Source organism: Cynoglossus semilaevis, chromosome 13 (genome assembly GCF_000523025.1).
Source record: "Cynoglossus semilaevis isolate Cse_v1.0 chromosome 13, Cse_v1.0, whole genome shotgun sequence".
In the NCBI taxonomy this organism is placed as follows: Eukaryota; Metazoa; Chordata; class Actinopteri; order Pleuronectiformes; family Cynoglossidae; genus Cynoglossus; species Cynoglossus semilaevis.
Window position 1 is genome coordinate 60,187 of NC_024319.1, and position 15,434 is coordinate 75,620.

A 15,434-nucleotide genomic window follows, 5' to 3' on the forward strand; every position below is an offset into this window, starting at 1 on the left:
AACCAGCCTGTGGTCCCGGGTGAGATGGCCCGCCGCCGTCGCCGTCGCCGCCGCCGTCGCAGCGTTTGAATCTTCTGACAACAGCACCTTTTCTCTTGTTTTCCCAGATGCACTCTCTGTCGTCGCAGTCCCGCTCACAGTTCAGCTGTTCCGCTTGCGACCGCTCCTTTCCCCTTCTCTCCTCGCTCCTAACCCACCAGCACTCCCACACCCCCGAACAGCGCCTCCTGGCAGAGGCAGAAGCTGAGATCGTTTGCCCTCCGTCCCTCTCCCTGTCCCTGCCTCTGCCCTCTTCTCCGAGCCACGCCGATAAGCCCCAGGAGGGCGCGGGGCAGATCCACGTCAACATCATCGCTGTCGCTGAGGAGCAGGAGGAGCAGGAGGAGCAGGAGGAGCAGACCACCAAACCCACCAAGACCACCAAGAAGACGGGGCCCAGTAAGAGTGGTCCTGCTGGAGGTAGTCTCACACAGGGAACAGATGTTTTCATTTGAAGGAACTTTTTTACCCTTTTAACTTCTCACAGAGCAGAGTGGTTGTCACGGCAACAACAACAACAACAACAACAATAATAACAACAACAATAACAACAACGACAACAACGACAACAACAACAACGAGTGTTTATTAGAATGACTGTCAAATACAATGCTGTTTCCAACACTGTTCCACAGAAAGACCGTACCGCTGCTCAGAATGTGGGAAAGCCTTTAAAGGTTCATCAGGGCTGAAGTACCACATGAGGGATCACACAGGGGAAAGACCCTACCGCTGCACCGAGTGTGGGAAGAGCTTCAAAAGGTCCTCATTACTCTCCATCCATCAAAGGGTAAGACTGACTTCTCTGTAATAAATTCTCAGTTGTTAATTGGACACACACGAGTTGGGAACGGAACGCCATCATTTCGTCATTGTGGAAGTCTACAGTTTTCTCGTTTACTGGGTTTGTGGCTTCCAACTTCAGTACACACCCCGACACATGTATGACCGCGGTCGGCAAAACAAACTCCAAACACAGAACAAATAAATGTGTTCACGGAGACTCCCATCCACAGATGAACAACAATAATAATAACAACAATCATCATTGATCACCAGGTCCACACGGGTGTGCGGGCGTTCCAGTGCCCTCACTGCCCTCTCACCTTCAAGTGGAGCTCTCACTACCAGTACCATCTGAGGCAGCACACCGGTGAGCGGCCGTATGTGTGCAAGGAGTGCGGCAAGACCTTCAAGAACACCAGCTGTCTGCGGCGACACAGTCAGATGCACTCAGGACTCCGACCTCACACCTGCCCCATCTGCTCCAAGTCCTTCTCCCAGACGTCCAACCTCAAACAGGTCGGTTTGGTCGGGAGTTGGTGACCTGGTGTTGGCTTCAATACTTGATCACAACTGTTTCTCTGTGTTGTAACCATTTTGTCCCCCCCCCCCCCTCCCCCTCTCTTTTTCTTTGTTCCTCCGTGAGCAGCACGAACGCACCCATTCCGGCGAGCGACCGTTTCAGTGCACACAGTGCAACAAGAGCTTTACTCACTCTTCCAACCTTCAGCTGCACCTACGAACACATTCCTCACACAAAGACTTCAAATGCCCCTACTGCCTGAAGGGCTTCGTCATGCCCTCCTACTTACAGAGGCACATCCGTACCCACGGCACCGGTGCTTCTCTGCCAGCCACCAAAGATGGCGCTAAAGAAGGTGTGTCAGTCAAGGCCAGTGTTGGAGGCGTGACCACCACCACCACCCTGATCAACCCCATCACCCTGGAAACCTCAGGAAACAGTGGAAGCTTGATTGTGTCGCAGCCGGCGCTGAATATCCCCCCGAACACCTCCCAGAACTACTTCATGGTTCAGACGGCCAGCGGGCTGCAGCTCATCCCTCTGTCGAGCCCCGCCCCTCAGAACTTCCTTCTTTTGCAGTGCCCCTCTGGTAACGGCAGCCAGTCCACCTTGATTCTCGTCCCAACAACAAACAAACCTGCGGCAGCACCGGAGCCTCAGAGCCTCCCCGTCCTCCAGAACATCCTGAACCAAACACCAACTCAGATGCACCAGATGCAACAACAACAACAACAACAACAACAAACTAGGATTATAATCTCCAACAACAGTAACAACGCCAACGCCGCACCGACACACACGCTGACCACTAACTCAATGCTGACCACTAACTCAATGCTGACCACTAACTCAATGCTGACCACTAACTCAATGCTGACCAAGCCCATTTTAGGGAAAAGCACAAGGACAGCACGGAGCAGACGGGGGCCCAAAGCTAAAGCTGCTCTTCAGAAGTCTCCACCCCCCCCCTGTCATGTGACGCAGAGACGTGTCACCGACAACACTGGGGCCAACGGGTCTGTTTCTCTGACCACACCTCCTGCTACCGTCTCACCATGTGCCACCTCCACCTGTGTGGCCCCCCTGGTGGACACCTCAGGGCCCCCATCAGCTGCTGAGGCGGTTACACCAACAACCGCAGCGGCCACAGCGTCCGTGTGTTCTCCCGCCCACAGCGGGAGGACGGAGGAGAGCTCTGCGGAGGAACAACTTCTTTTATGCTTTGAAAATAAAGAGCCGGCGAAAGAAGACATGAACCCCGAGAAGAGCCAGGACGCCTTTGTGTTCAAGTTTGAAGGGACGGCGTCGGCTCGGGAAGTCGACGGGAGCCCGGGCGGAGGGGAGAAGTCCCTGCTGATCCAGTTAAAGCCAGGTGTGGAAGGAGAGGGAGGAGCAGGTCAGAATAAAGGAAGGATGATGTCACTACTGCAGGACTGGGGCGGTGACCAGCCCAGCGGCAGACCTGCGGGTCAGGAGGGCGGCCAGAGGAAGGCCTACATCCTTCACTTCCACACTGAGGCTCCGGACGGCGGTTCATCCAGCGGATCCTTCGGCCAGGGTCAGGACGACAGCCTTCGGCTCTCCTGCACGCCCCTCCAAGGGTTGGTGCCTTTCGGCCAGCAGGAGGTGGTGTTTGAGTTGGGGGCGGAGACAAAAATGCAACAGGAAAATCACCAGGGCGTGCACATGATAGCCCTGATCGACGGTGAGAATCCCATCATGGGAGACGCTGGCACGGGTCGCCACGCTGAGAATGAAGGAGGGAGCGTTGGTGAGGGCGGGGGAGACATGGAAAATATATTTCAGCTGGAACACGGGGAGGAAATTGTCATAATTGAGGTTAGCACCAGCAGTTTAGGGGAGGGGAGGATGGAGCAGGGAGGGGGGGAGGACAGCAGCGAGGTGAAGTACGACGGCGTTACTGCGGAGGTAAACCAAAGGTCTGGACACCAACACTGCTCCTCAGTTGGTACCGAACCTCAAGGATCCAATGAGCACGCCGCAAAAAGTTGACCTACATCTGACTGCAAAGTGTGTGTGTGTGTGTGTGTGTGTTAACGTGAGGAGGAGAAGGCGGAGAGAATGAATGTGTGTTAGCACTTTAATAAGTCTGAGTTCTTCTGCAGTGGAGAGAAGGTGTATTTGGAGTATTTAGTGTAATCCCATGGTGCCACGTACTAGAAATGTTATACATTCATGTGGGTTCACCTGGACCTGAGAGTCAGATCATGACGTCTGTCACAGAGTGAACCAATGTTTAATACATGTGCTGTGAATAGCCTTCGCCATGGTAATAAAACCTTAATTTATCAACGTGTTCCTGCTTCTTTGAACAGACTTGTGGCTCATCGTGGTACTACAACAGCCTGACACAGTCCAATGATATTCAACAGCATTCAAAAATATACATAAACTCATGGAGTTTAAAGCCTGGCTCGGCGTCAGGACCAGGACTTCCGGTCTGGTCCTGGTTTGTAGTTCATCATTTAAAGGTTCGGTGTTTGGAGTACATACAGTACAGCGTCACCCAGCGGTGAAGTTTCCACCTTGTTGTTTTGTTTCTTTCTTTTTTTGGTACAAATGGACTCGGTTTTCTCTCCTGAAGTGAAGACCAAGTTCTGGAAAGATTTTTATTTTAAAAATGCGACGAGAAAAATGATCAGTTCACGTTTCATATCGTTGACTACAGTTCTGTCCTGTTTTGACCAGAAACTCAACGTTAACCCATCGACTTGATTTGGGAATCTGTGGAATTTAGCCACACGGTTAAATAAATATTCAACACAAATAAACAAAAGCGGAACTTTAATCTAACACTAAAATAAATAGTTCAATAAACGTTATTTATATTTTTGACTTGAAGTGAAGTCACATTAAACCTTTAATGATTCAATACAACTTTAAAGGTATATTTTAAATTACTTTGTCGCTTTAAATGCCGCGTGACGTCATTACGGAAAGTACGTACGCTACAAACGTAGACCGCGGAGACATAGACGTTTTGAGGGGCTGAAGAAAGAGTACGTTGGCATAGAGAATTCCTCCTTTCTTAACGGGTCGGCGTTAACAACACGACTGCGCTGCTTTAGCTACGACAGGCCTCGTTCGGTTCGTGTTCTGTACGTGTGAATTGTAGCGGTGTAACAAGGTAAGAGGGGCCGATGTTAGGGCGTAGATCTGGGCTGTAGCAGCAGACCGCAGTCCCTGGCGTTAGCCGTATAAGGTTGTGACTTGAAGACAAAAAGTCAAATTCTATTGGTTGTCAGGTTCCACGGGATGGTCATATAGTGACGTCACTGTTTATTACTCGCCAACTGTATAAACATAATAAAAACACGCAGTGGTGATTTGATCGGTCTGTATCAGTGTCGTCACTGAGGGTTTGATAATTGCTCATTAATTAAACCTTGTGGTGAAATAGAGTAAACTTCAAAACAAATCTTTCTTCATCATTTAGTTGTAATGGTTTTATTTCTCCTGTTTTACTCAAACATAAACTGAAGATGACGTTCTTCAACACGTGTCAGTTGTTTTAAGGTTCAAATGTTTTGACTTTTTTTAGGATCCAAGAATGGTCAGAGTTGAACTGGGTCGGGTGGTGATGAGGAGGATGGAGGAAGATGACGTAGAGGTCGTCAAAGCCCTCATCAAGGTGCGTTCAGTGTCACGGTGCAGGTGTCTCGTTGTTATGTTTACGTTTGTCACACTGTTCACGTCGGTACGTTCTAGAATCCACCGTCTGTTTTCATCCACGTCTCTGCAGGAGGGCTGTGAGGGAACGGAGAATCGCCTCATCCTCCACATCCTCACCCGGCCGCTCTGCCTCTTCATGTTGGCCGTCCTCTCCTCACTTCTACGCTGCCTCGTCCACTCTTTCATTCTGGCCCTCGCCATTCCTGTCTTCCTGCTAACTGTCTATCTGAAAATCACCACGCCACGCTCCACGGGCGTTCTGGGCAGCCATCGTCCGTACTGGGACTACGTGGGCAGCAGTCACCGGGGGACGCGGAAAGACACGCTGCCCAACCCCCACGCTAGGAGCAGCAGCCAAAGTCTCCCAACAAACAGAGTGAGTCTACAGTCAGACGGCTGCAGTCAGGCGGCTGCAGTCAGACGGCTGCAGTCAGACCGCTGCAGTCAGACCGCTGCAGTCAGACGGCTGCAGTCAGGCGGCTGCAGTCAGACGGCTGCAGTCAGACGGCTACAGTAAGACCGCTGCAGTCAGACGGCTACAGTCAGGCGGCTGCAGTCAGACGGCTGCAGTCAGACGGCTACAGTAAGACCGCTGCAGTCAGACGGCTACAGTAAGACCGCTGCAGTCAGACGGCTGCAGTCAGGCGGCTGCAGTCAGACGGCTGCAGTCAGGCGGCTGCAGTCAGACGGCTGCAGTCAGACCGCTGCAGTCAGACCGCTGCAGTCAGACGACTACAGTCAGACGGCTGCAGTCAGGCGGCTGCAGTCAGACGGCTGCAGTCAGGCGGCTGCAGTCAGACGGCTGCAGTCAGGCGGCTGCAGTCAGACGGCTGCAGTCAGACCGCTGCAGTCAGACCGCTGCAGTCAGACCGCTGCAGTCAGACCGCTGCAGTCAGACGGCTGCAGTCAGGCGGCTGCAGTCAGACGGCTGCAGTCAGGCGGCTGCAGTCAGACGGCTGCAGTCAGACCGCTGCAGTCAGACCGCTGCAGTCAGACGGCTACAGTCAGGCGGCTGCAGTCAGACGGCTGCAGTCAGACGGCTACAGTAAGGCCGCTGCAGTCAGACGGCTACAGTAAGACCGCTGCAGTCAGACGGCTGCAGTCAGACGGCTACAGTAAGACCGCTGCAGTCAGACGGCTACAGTAAGGCCGCTGCAGTCAGACGGCTACAGTCAGGCGGCTGCAGTCAGACGGCTGCAGTCAGACCGCTGCAGTCAGACGGCTACAGTAAGGCCGCTGCAGTCAGACGGCTACAGTAAGGCCGCTGCAGTCAGACGGCTACAGTAAGACCGCTGCAGTCAGACGGCTGCAGTCAGGCGGCTGCAGTCAGACGGCTGCAGTCAGACGACTACAGTCAGACGACTACAGTCAGACGACTGCAGTCAGACCGCTGCAGTCAGACGGCTGCAGTCAGGCGGCTGCAGTCAGACGGCTGCAGTCAGACGGCTGCAGTCAGGCGGCTGCAGTCAGACGGCTGCAGTCAGGCGGCTGCAGTCAGACGGCTGCAGTCAGACGACTACAGTCAGACGACTACAGTCAGACGACTACAGTCAGACGACTGCAGTCAGACGGCTACAGTAAGACCGCTGCAGTCAGACGGCTACAGTCAGACGGCTTTAGTCCAGACCATGTGGCCTACAGGGTCAGATCTAAGTGCTGGTTCCACACATTAAAACCAGGATTTTGAACTTGTAATTAAGGAAACGGTTTTGTCATATTATTGGACTTTTTTTTTATTCTTTTCTTTCTTTTCATTTTCAGTCCAAAAACAAAGCAGCATCCAAAGACAAGGACAGAGAGAGGTCAGCAGAGAAGGTCTCCCCAGAGAGGGAACAGGCAGCTGGTCAGGTTTGGGTGGCCGAGTGCGAGGGGGAGATTCTGGGCTGCATCTTCAAGGAGAGTGACCAGCGAGCGGGCACCAGGAGGATCTGCAGGTTGGTGACGGGCTCCTGGTATCGCAGGGAGGGTCTCGGTCGCCTCCTGGTCCAGGGTCTGGAGCACAGAGAGAGGGAAACTGGGGCACGCAGGATCTATGCCCATGTACCCTACCCCTCCAAGGTGGGGGAGGTCTTCTTCAGGAAACTGGGCTACCAGCTGCTGGGGGAGAGGACTGGGGAGGGGGAGGGGGAGGAGGAGGAGGAGGAGGAGGAGGAGGAGCGGGAGCTGGAGCTGGAGTCTCCAGAGCGAGGTTTCCTTGGACACGCAGTCACAAAAGTCTTCTTCAAAGATCTGAGCGACAGAAAAGTCAAGTGAAAGTTAGTGTGTGTGTGTGTGTGTGTGTGTGTGTGTCAGCTGTGACCTTTGGTGTTTGTTACATTATTTATTATCTGTTCATGTGTTTCCTGGATTTTTCTGTATTTTTGTTGTTTTTCAATGATGAAAATATTTATTGTATTTAAATGTTTCACAACTGGTTAAAAATATTAGAATCAGTGCTGGATATCCATCAATATTTTAAAATACCAGTACTTTTTTCAGTGAAAAATGTTTTGAAAAAGTTTTTTTTCTGATTGTTTTCTCACTGCTACAGCTGCAGTTCTGAACACGGCGTAACCACAAAACATCACTGCTAAAAAACGTTGGATTATTTTACCTCCACATGGAACGCTACAGCCAATCACTGGGAGCATGAGCGGGTCTCGATCACATGATCAACATCTGGACATTTAGTCATCCTTGGTACTACTGAAGTCAGCGGTCCTACAGAGAACCCAACACAGCAGTGTGTGTGTGTGTGTGTGTGTGTGTGAGAGAGAGAGAGAGAGAGAGAGAGAGCTTTAACAGGTGTGCATTTACAGTACAGGAAGTATCTGTGGTTTGAGTGAATCTTTTGTCTTTCAGCAGTCAGTGTACACTGAGACCCAGGGAGTGGCTGCTGCCGTCCCTGACACTGTTTCTTCTTCCAGTAACGTCCAGTGTTTGTGATGATCCTTAAGTAAAACAAACAAAAAAAAATCCACTGTGAAAACGATGAGGTCTGAAAACGACTGGTCGATGTTAGAGATGTTTTTGTTCACAGTTTACTTTCAACAGAATGAGCTCCAGATTTGTTTGATTTCAACCAGCGAGGATTGTCACGCATGTGTATCGATCTTTCATCCATCCACGACCCTGATGGTTTGTCTTTGGTTTCTCCGTCTGTGATGATTGACGTCAGGTGACGCTCCGTGGCCAATAAGCACCAGAGTACCGCTGGTTTTGTACCTGACGGAGTAAATGTAGCTTTTATGCCTTTTATGGTTATCGGCCCCCACAGTTGCATTATGGATCAACGTAGCGCCTGAAGCTAACGGTGTCAGTAAACACACATCAACACCACAGGATGTTTGTGCAGGCGTCGGTGGTTTGATGCCGACCTGTGAACCTCAGGGCGGCGAGCGCGTGCTCGAGCCTTTTCACCCTGTCAAAGCTGTACTTTTACTCTAACACTTGCTCATCATCTCGGGTCTCCTCGACGTGACGGTGGCCGCCTCAGCCGCAGCTATTATTGTTGTCAGGAAACAGATGTGAGTTCACACACTGGAAAGGAGGTCTGTTTGTGACTGTGGTCATGTGTGTCTGCACGGTATGGCTGTGTGTAAGTGTGTGTTTGAAGCAGCATGTGCAGGGCGTGGGCGGGTGGGTTCTGGAAAGTATGACTCGGCATCTCCTACCCCCGCTTTCTGCCCCGTCTATGGGTTAAATGCACATCCACGTCTAGCCGTTCTAAACAACAACACACCAACGTCGCCGAGGACGGGAGGTAGTGCACGTGAGTGTACACGTGTGACTGGGAGGTGACCTCGGTGACCTGTGGTCAGAACCACAGAACTGGGGGGGGGGGGGGTTTTTTTTTTTGGCCTTTAAAAAAGCCACCCGGGGGGAGAAAAATGGGCCATTAGTGCACTATGATGTGAGGTGACACACACACACACACACACACACACACACGTACATGAATCACGTTGTGTCACCTCACAATCAGGACAAATGAAGAATTTGTTCCAGATGATGTACAACATATAGACTGTGTTAATGAGACGGCACAGATGGCTAGAACACACACACACACACACACACACACACACACACACTGATGAGAGCCAAAAACAGCCACACTGGGAAACGGTGAATTCCCCAAACCGCAGAGTGCATGAGAGGGTGAGGGGAGTCATGGGAAAACAGAAGGCAGCGAGCGAGCGAGTGAGCGAGTGAGCGAGCGAGCGGCCGGGGCCAGAACTAAAACAGACAGAAAAGACAAGAGTCAAATCATACACTTCCTGATTTGGCCACGACGATGACGGCATCTGACCGATCAAAGGCTCAGGAGGGAGACTTATCCACACGCTGCGGTCGCTCAGGTCGTCGGCCAGTCTGACACAGGGTGACGGAGGTCAATGACGGCTCTATTCCCCTCCTGACACACTTTGGGAAAACCCAGATCAGAGCAACATTAGGTGTCGGGGCCACTGGTGGCTGTGAAGCTGCTCTGAAGGTGAGCTGAGTCAGGGTCATCTGAGCTCCCACTTTGAACTGAGAGCCAACGACTCACTGCTCTCTGGACCGCTTCTGTTTGTTATGAAAGTTCCTTCCTGTTGCAGCAGTTAACTGACGTTGGTAAAAAACTCCGAGGGTCACAGATCAGTGAGATCACAGCGTGGAGAAACGCTGATGACATTGTTGTGGACTTTTTCTCCCAGATATACCGTAACACTTCCACTTCCCAAATTCACCACAGACTTAAAAACTGTATGGACCGCTGATGTAGACAAGACGCACCGCTGATGTGCCACGCCCCACAGGCTCACTTTGAAAATCTCATCCATCCAACCAGAAGCCTCTTTGTTGTACGCAGGATGTTTATGTTTAGGTATATACATTTTCAGTTCCCTCCATCCACCCCCCCCCCCCCCCCCCCCCCCAGTGTGTCAAACACTTTCATTCGTGTTCATTTCACGACCCACCTCTGCTGAGTGAAAGCACAGAGTCTTTCGAAATGATTGCAAAGCTAGACAGGTGAGGAAAAACCATCGCATTGTATCTGTACTGTACGGCGTGCGCGTTAGCCGACGTTTGCATAAACGTATGACTTTGTTGATTTGATGTTAATGACTTTGATGAAGTTAATGGCTTTGATGTTGTTAATGACTTTAATGTTGTTAATGACCTTGATGTTCTTCATGACTTTGATGTCGTTAATGACTTTGATGGTGTTAATCATCAGTAGAGTTCACTGTGTGTGTAACGCTGTAATTTACTGCTCGTTATTGTGGTCTCAATAAAAAGAGTGAAAGTGAGAGTGAGAAGAGTGAATGTTAGCCGTCGTCCATTACTCACACTAGGTTAACCACAGGTTTTACATCTCTTCTCTCTGCACCAACTGATTCAAACTTCAAATATGACTCACCTAAAACAGTACAGTACGATACAGGAAGCTTGAGAATAAATGATTGTTGGGTGGAGACGCTGGAGACACTGGACACCGTGGGCTTCCTGCTGTTAGAAAAATACAATATACAATCAATAAATAGTTGCTGTTATTCTGGTCAAAGTATTGGTGAAATATTAACAATCAGGCATGTGGTTCCTCTGGGAATCAAACCCAGGACTCTCTGCTCCTGAGGCAGGCGTGCTAACCGTTATCGACTGTTCTCATTACATTGTTCTTATATTTTAGTGTACTTTTGCCACGGAAAAAGTTCATTTTTCATTACAAAAATGTCCGTTGGGCAAAGGGAAGACACGAGACCTACCTGTGCTTCGTGGTAAAGAGGCGGGTGGGTCCAGACTCCATGACCTTTGACTTTGGACACCTGCGCAATCGTGCGGGCTGCCACGTCGAGGTGAGTGTTCAATGGGCCTGACCGTGGCTCAAGTCATGTCCCGGCTCATCTTCACCTCCGTGTTCCTCCACAGATGTTGTTTCTGCGTTACCTGGGAGCCTTGTGTCCTGGTCTGTGGGGTTACGGAGTAGCTGGAGAAAAAAGGCCCAGTTACTCCATCACCTGGTTCTGCTCCTGGTCTCCCTGTGCCAAGTGTTCCATTGAATTGGCTCAGTTCCTCAGCAGAACGCCCAACCTTCGCCTCAGGATCTTTGTGTCCCGTCTTTATTTCTGTGACGTGGAGGACAGTGAGGAGAGAGAAGGTCTGAGAATCCTGAAGAAGGCTGGAGTGCAGCTCACAGTCATGAGTTACAAAGGTGTGTGTGTGCTTCAGTGTAAAGACAATACAAGTGTGTTTCCATATGAACTCATGTTTGTCAGAACCTCTGTCCTCCAGACTTCTTCTACTGCTGGCAAACATTTGTGGCTCACAATAAGAGCAGATTCAAGGCCTGGGACGAGCTGCACCAAAACTCCGTTCGCCTAGCCCGAAAACTTCATCGCATTCTGCAGGTAGAACCTTTAGCAGAACGGCCGACGTCATTTAAGAAATGAACCAATGCTGTTCTTAAAACTGTGGCTTGTTTTGTTTTTCTCTCAGCCATGTGAAACAGAAGATTTGAGAGATGCCTTCAGACTTCTGGGACTGTGAACCTCGCCGTACACTCATCTGTCCAACAGTTTGTTACATCACTACAACTTCTGAATTCACACATTCACACAAAAATGACCAAACACACTTTTAATGACCAGAACAACAGAGTGAGTGTTGTTAACACACGGTGTGACTGTAGTGTCTGTACAGTTTATTTGTTAAATCCAGGTTGGTTTTTTTTTTCCAGGTAGAGTTGAAAATAAAATGTGCAAATTCTAAGAACACTTAGAAATATAACATATATATATATTGTATATCGTGTACTGTATTGTGTAGCATTAATGTTGACAATAAATCCTTATGGAATGTGAAGTCTTGTTGAGTTCTCCTGTCATGACTGTTAACTAGTACTAGTACTACCATCATGACTACTTTAAAAAGAACCAAAACGTTGTCTTTTGTTTAAATCAACCACGACAGATGTGAAACATGAAAACAACAACAACAAAACATTAAAACTTTGCCCACGTTTTTGTTTTTATTTTCAAATAGAAATTCAATCAAATACTAATTATCTGGTTGATAATGTGATGCTCAAAATGGCGCTCACTCTTCGAATAAAACCGTTTCAAGAAGCGGACATTCTAATGTAATTTAACAAATGAAAACTTTAATTTTTAAATGCTCTTTTTGCTCTCTCTCAGAGGGAAAGTTCACGTCAGTTCTCACAGTCGCCGTAGTTTTTTTTGTTTTTTTTTACAGCCGCGATGAAACGGGAGTGATGTGACTGACATCGATGCTAGCAATGTGTAAACTGCTCGTGCGCACATACACCGTCTATTACGGCGCGGCTGCCGTTAACGGCGTGCGGTCACGGCGCTCACGGTCATCTGCGGCGGCGTACACCGACTGAGCAGAAGTCAAGATGGCGTCCGACGGTCAGGTCGAGTACGAGTCCATCCTCTGTGTCAAACCTGAAGTGAACGTTTACCGAATCCCACCGAGAGCATCAAACCGAGCCATCAGGTGAGGCGGGGCGGCGGGGGGAGAACCGGCGGGGGGAGAACCGGCCCGACGGTGATCGCTCTGACCCGGCAGCCGCCGTTCGTGTGCGGTGTCGGCTTTGTTTTTCTTTTTTTCTTACAAGGTCGTGTTGTAAACGCTGCCCGTGTTTAGGTCCGAACCTGCACTGACCGAGGATTAACGTCCCTGGTACAGCCGTGTGCTGGAGGGGGGTGAGGGGGGGGGGAGAGAAAGAGAAAACTGCACTTCCTTCCATCAAACCGCTCGTGTTCGTGTTCGCTGCAGAGATTCGTGTCTGGCCTTTCTGGACCGTTATGTGGAACAAACCACTCCCGGGTCTAAGACGACAACGACGACGACAACAACAACAACAACAATAACAATAACAATAATAATGTAAGATGTCGTCGTTGTTTTTTCTGCTTCTACTTCGAAGCCGCGTCTTGAACAGTTTTCAGACCAATGAGCCACGAACTGATGGAGGCGTCACTCCTGTAAATGATAGTGTAAAAACCGTGTGTTTTGTTTACGTCTGTTTACGTCTGAGTGTTAATGGTTATCTGTCAGTGCTAGGATATTAAAATAATGCTCTTTTGTTCATATTTGTCCTGTTTTGAATGAATTGTTTGGAGACGGTGGTGAGCGCTGGTCAGTTGTTGTCACTGACACTCACTGACAACTGACACTTGGTCTGAAATACTGCTGCAGGTTTTGTTGAATTTATGGAGAGGTGTTTCAGCAGCGTGGCCCCCCCCCCTACCCCCCATCCACCCCCCCCAGTTTGTGTAGTGGTCCGTGAGGAGTGGAGTCTCTGAACCATGTGTCCTGTGTACCAGTGATACAGACCAGTCTGGTCTGTGACCAACCATAACAATGATGCAGACAAACAGACGTCATTGTTGCTGTAGACCATCTGAGTCTTCAGACCGCCCTCCAGACTCACCTGCGCTCGTCTGTCTCTCTGTCTCCCAGGGCTGCGGACTGGAAGCTGGACGCTCCTGATTGGTCAGGGCGGATGCGTGTGACGGCGCGGGGGAAAGTGGCCTACGTGAAGCTGGAAGACAAGATCTCTGGTGAGACCACCGCAGACTGTAAACACTGCAGCTGGTGTAAACCATGTCACTGTATAGTCTCGTGTCGGACGTCACCCTCGGTGTTACTCATCTCTTCCACGGTGACCCCGCCTACAGCCGGGCGTCCGACTGCTTCACAGGAAACAGCCTGATAGTCACCGTCTGTTTCTGTCCTTTTATTTGGACCAGGTTTGAAATACCAGAAGTTGAAAACTGTGGCAGCAGAAAACTCAGAGTTGGTGAATGATATGCTAGCGTTTACCTGCTGATTGGTGTCACCTGGTCACCTGGTCACCTGGTGACACCCTCCGGGGGTCGTCTTTGGGCCGGTCTGTAAAGAAATTCTGCAGACTTTTATTTTGAAAACATGGCTCATGAAGTGAACTGCTAATTAAACCCTATCTTTTTTCTTTGGGCCCTGTTCTGGTGCAGGCCCCAGGGGTTGGTGACCGTGTTTCTAACAGCCCCCCCTCTCTCTCTCTCCTACAGGGGAGTTGTTCGCCCAGGCTCCAGTGGAGGAGTACCCTGGGATCACAGTGGAAACAGTCAGTGACTCCAGCCGGTACTTCGTGCTGCGTATCCAGGATGACAGCGGTGGGTGACGACTGTTGGGGGGGGTTTGGTTGATGCTGAGATGTGAACCCACGTCTGAACACGTGACTTTCTTCTTCGTTTCCCTTCAAGGCCGCAGTGCGTTCATAGGCATTGGCTTTGGAGACCGCTGCGACGCCTTCGACTTCAACGTGGCTCTTCAGGACCACTTCAAGTACGAGCTTCAGCGACTCGTGACCGTTAGCCAGTGAATGGACTTCCTCTTCATCCTCGTGTTTGTGGTTTGTGTTTAAGGTGGGTGAAACAGGAAGATGAACTGAAGAAGCAGGCACAGGCTCCAGACTCCGCCCCCAAACTGGACCTGGGCTTCAAAGAAGGACAGACCATCACTCTCAATATTGGGGTGAACATACATTTAGTTTATAAACATATATATTTATATATATATATGTGTGTGTGTGTGTGTATATATATACAATAGTTAGTAGTTTAGTTTTAATAGCGTCTAATCTAATCAAAGTTTTTCTTTTTTCTTTTTTTTTTTAGCAATCAAAAAGGAAGGACCGGTCTCGCCCTCAGAGTTCAGGTGGTTTTGGGCTCCTCCCACCTCCACCTGGAGGAAAACTAGCCCCGCCTCCTTCATCCAGATCTACCAATCACAACACACAGCCGTCTGCAGCAGTGAGCAGCACTGGTACGTGATGTCATACAAAGGCCCTCAGTCTGGGCTCATTAAATGTTTTCAGCTCCAGATCCGTTCATAAAAGCACACTTTAGGAAAACATGAGTGACATTACTCAGCGCTGCACTCACGCGGCCAAATCTTAATTCAGAAGTCACGGGCAGTTTTATGGAGGAGCTAAAGGTTAGCCTTCAACTTTATGACTGTTGTAATTCTCCACTTTATTTCCGCACTCGGAGTTTGTTCTGGAGACACAACTGTTTGATTTAGAGCGGGGCCTCGGAGGTGAGCTGGCCGCCGCCGCGCGGAGGTCACACGGACGTGAGGAGGCGTGGAATAGAAACCAGATGAAGGTCATTTCTTTGATGAAGGCTCTTCTTTCCTCGGCTCCGTGGCGTGGTCACCGTCTCCTCCGTGGAGGCGCTGACCTGCTGTAATTCTAGCCCTGAGTGTGACAGCTCCGATCTCCGCCCTGGGCTTCACACAGACAGATATTATACAGACGGGAAGAATCGTTCAATTACTGTGGAGATAAACAGACCCCCCCCCCACCCCCCCCCCCCCCCCCCCCCCCCCCACGCGAGAGGAAGGGCACCCCACACGCCTAGCA

At 50.2% G+C, this 15,434-nt stretch overlaps 4 protein-coding genes and 1 long non-coding RNA gene across 8 annotated transcripts in view; 4 read left to right on the plus strand and 1 right to left on the minus strand.

Moving 5' to 3' along the window:
• znf628 (zinc finger protein 628) overlaps positions 1 to 3,358 on the plus strand; it is an 8,776-nt gene extending 5,418 nt beyond the window's left edge. The window contains exons 7-10 of the mRNA XM_008322661.3: positions 108 to 459; positions 675 to 829; positions 1,099 to 1,341; positions 1,472 to 3,358. Of these exons, the coding sequence (XP_008320883.1) occupies positions 108 to 459; positions 675 to 829; positions 1,099 to 1,341; positions 1,472 to 3,358 (2,637 nt within the window). The remainder of the gene's footprint in view (positions 1 to 107; positions 460 to 674; positions 830 to 1,098; positions 1,342 to 1,471) is intronic.
• A 943-nt stretch (positions 3,359 to 4,301) lies between these two features.
• Positions 4,302 to 7,673, plus strand: nat14 (N-acetyltransferase 14 (GCN5-related, putative)). Of its 2 annotated transcripts, XM_008322662.3 has the most exons (5): positions 4,302 to 4,493; positions 4,908 to 4,997; positions 5,109 to 5,414; positions 6,800 to 7,293; positions 7,569 to 7,673. In XM_008322662.3, the coding sequence occupies exons 2-4, from the start codon at positions 4,917 to 4,919 to the stop codon at positions 7,289 to 7,291; spliced, it is 879 nt and encodes a 292-aa protein (XP_008320884.1). In that variant the 5' UTR covers positions 4,302 to 4,493; positions 4,908 to 4,916; the 3' UTR covers positions 7,292 to 7,293; positions 7,569 to 7,673. The 2 variants fall into 2 exon arrangements, with proteins under 2 accessions (XP_008320884.1, XP_024917092.1); XM_025061324.1 differs by lacking the exon at positions 7,569 to 7,673 and having other exon boundaries at positions 6,800 to 7,531.
• On the minus strand, positions 7,126 to 9,428 carry LOC112487906 (uncharacterized). 2 transcript variants are annotated; one of them, XR_003051448.1, is made up of 3 exons: positions 9,293 to 9,428; positions 7,632 to 8,242; positions 7,126 to 7,267 (listed from the first exon to the last, which is right to left on the minus strand). It is a non-coding gene; the product is annotated as an uncharacterized LOC112487906 (long non-coding RNA). The 2 variants fall into 2 exon arrangements; XR_003051449.1 differs by lacking the exon at positions 9,293 to 9,428 and having other exon boundaries at positions 7,632 to 7,968; positions 8,063 to 8,204.
• A 541-nt stretch (positions 9,429 to 9,969) lies between these two features.
• On the plus strand, positions 9,970 to 11,866 carry aicda (activation-induced cytidine deaminase). Its single transcript, XM_025061339.1, has 5 exons — positions 9,970 to 10,033; positions 10,695 to 10,860; positions 10,934 to 11,216; positions 11,297 to 11,412; positions 11,501 to 11,866. Exons 1-5 carry the CDS (start codon positions 10,014 to 10,016, stop codon positions 11,549 to 11,551), a joined length of 636 nt encoding a protein of 211 aa, XP_024917107.1. The 5' UTR covers positions 9,970 to 10,013; the 3' UTR covers positions 11,552 to 11,866.
• A 154-nt stretch (positions 11,867 to 12,020) lies between these two features.
• necap1 (NECAP endocytosis associated 1) overlaps positions 12,021 to 15,434 on the plus strand; it is a 3,868-nt gene continuing 454 nt past the window's right edge. Inside the window, exons 1-6 of one of the 2 annotated variants that reach the window (XM_008322597.3) lie at positions 12,021 to 12,520; positions 13,490 to 13,590; positions 14,080 to 14,184; positions 14,275 to 14,356; positions 14,437 to 14,545; positions 14,689 to 14,836. In XM_008322597.3, coding sequence (XP_008320819.1) covers positions 12,420 to 12,520; positions 13,490 to 13,590; positions 14,080 to 14,184; positions 14,275 to 14,356; positions 14,437 to 14,545; positions 14,689 to 14,836 — 646 coding nt within the window. In that variant the 5' untranslated portion in view covers positions 12,021 to 12,419. Of the gene's footprint in view, positions 12,521 to 12,741; positions 12,914 to 13,489; positions 13,591 to 14,079; positions 14,185 to 14,274; positions 14,357 to 14,436; positions 14,546 to 14,688; positions 14,837 to 15,434 lie in introns of those variants that run through there. The other variant, XM_025061335.1, reaches the window with a different exon arrangement.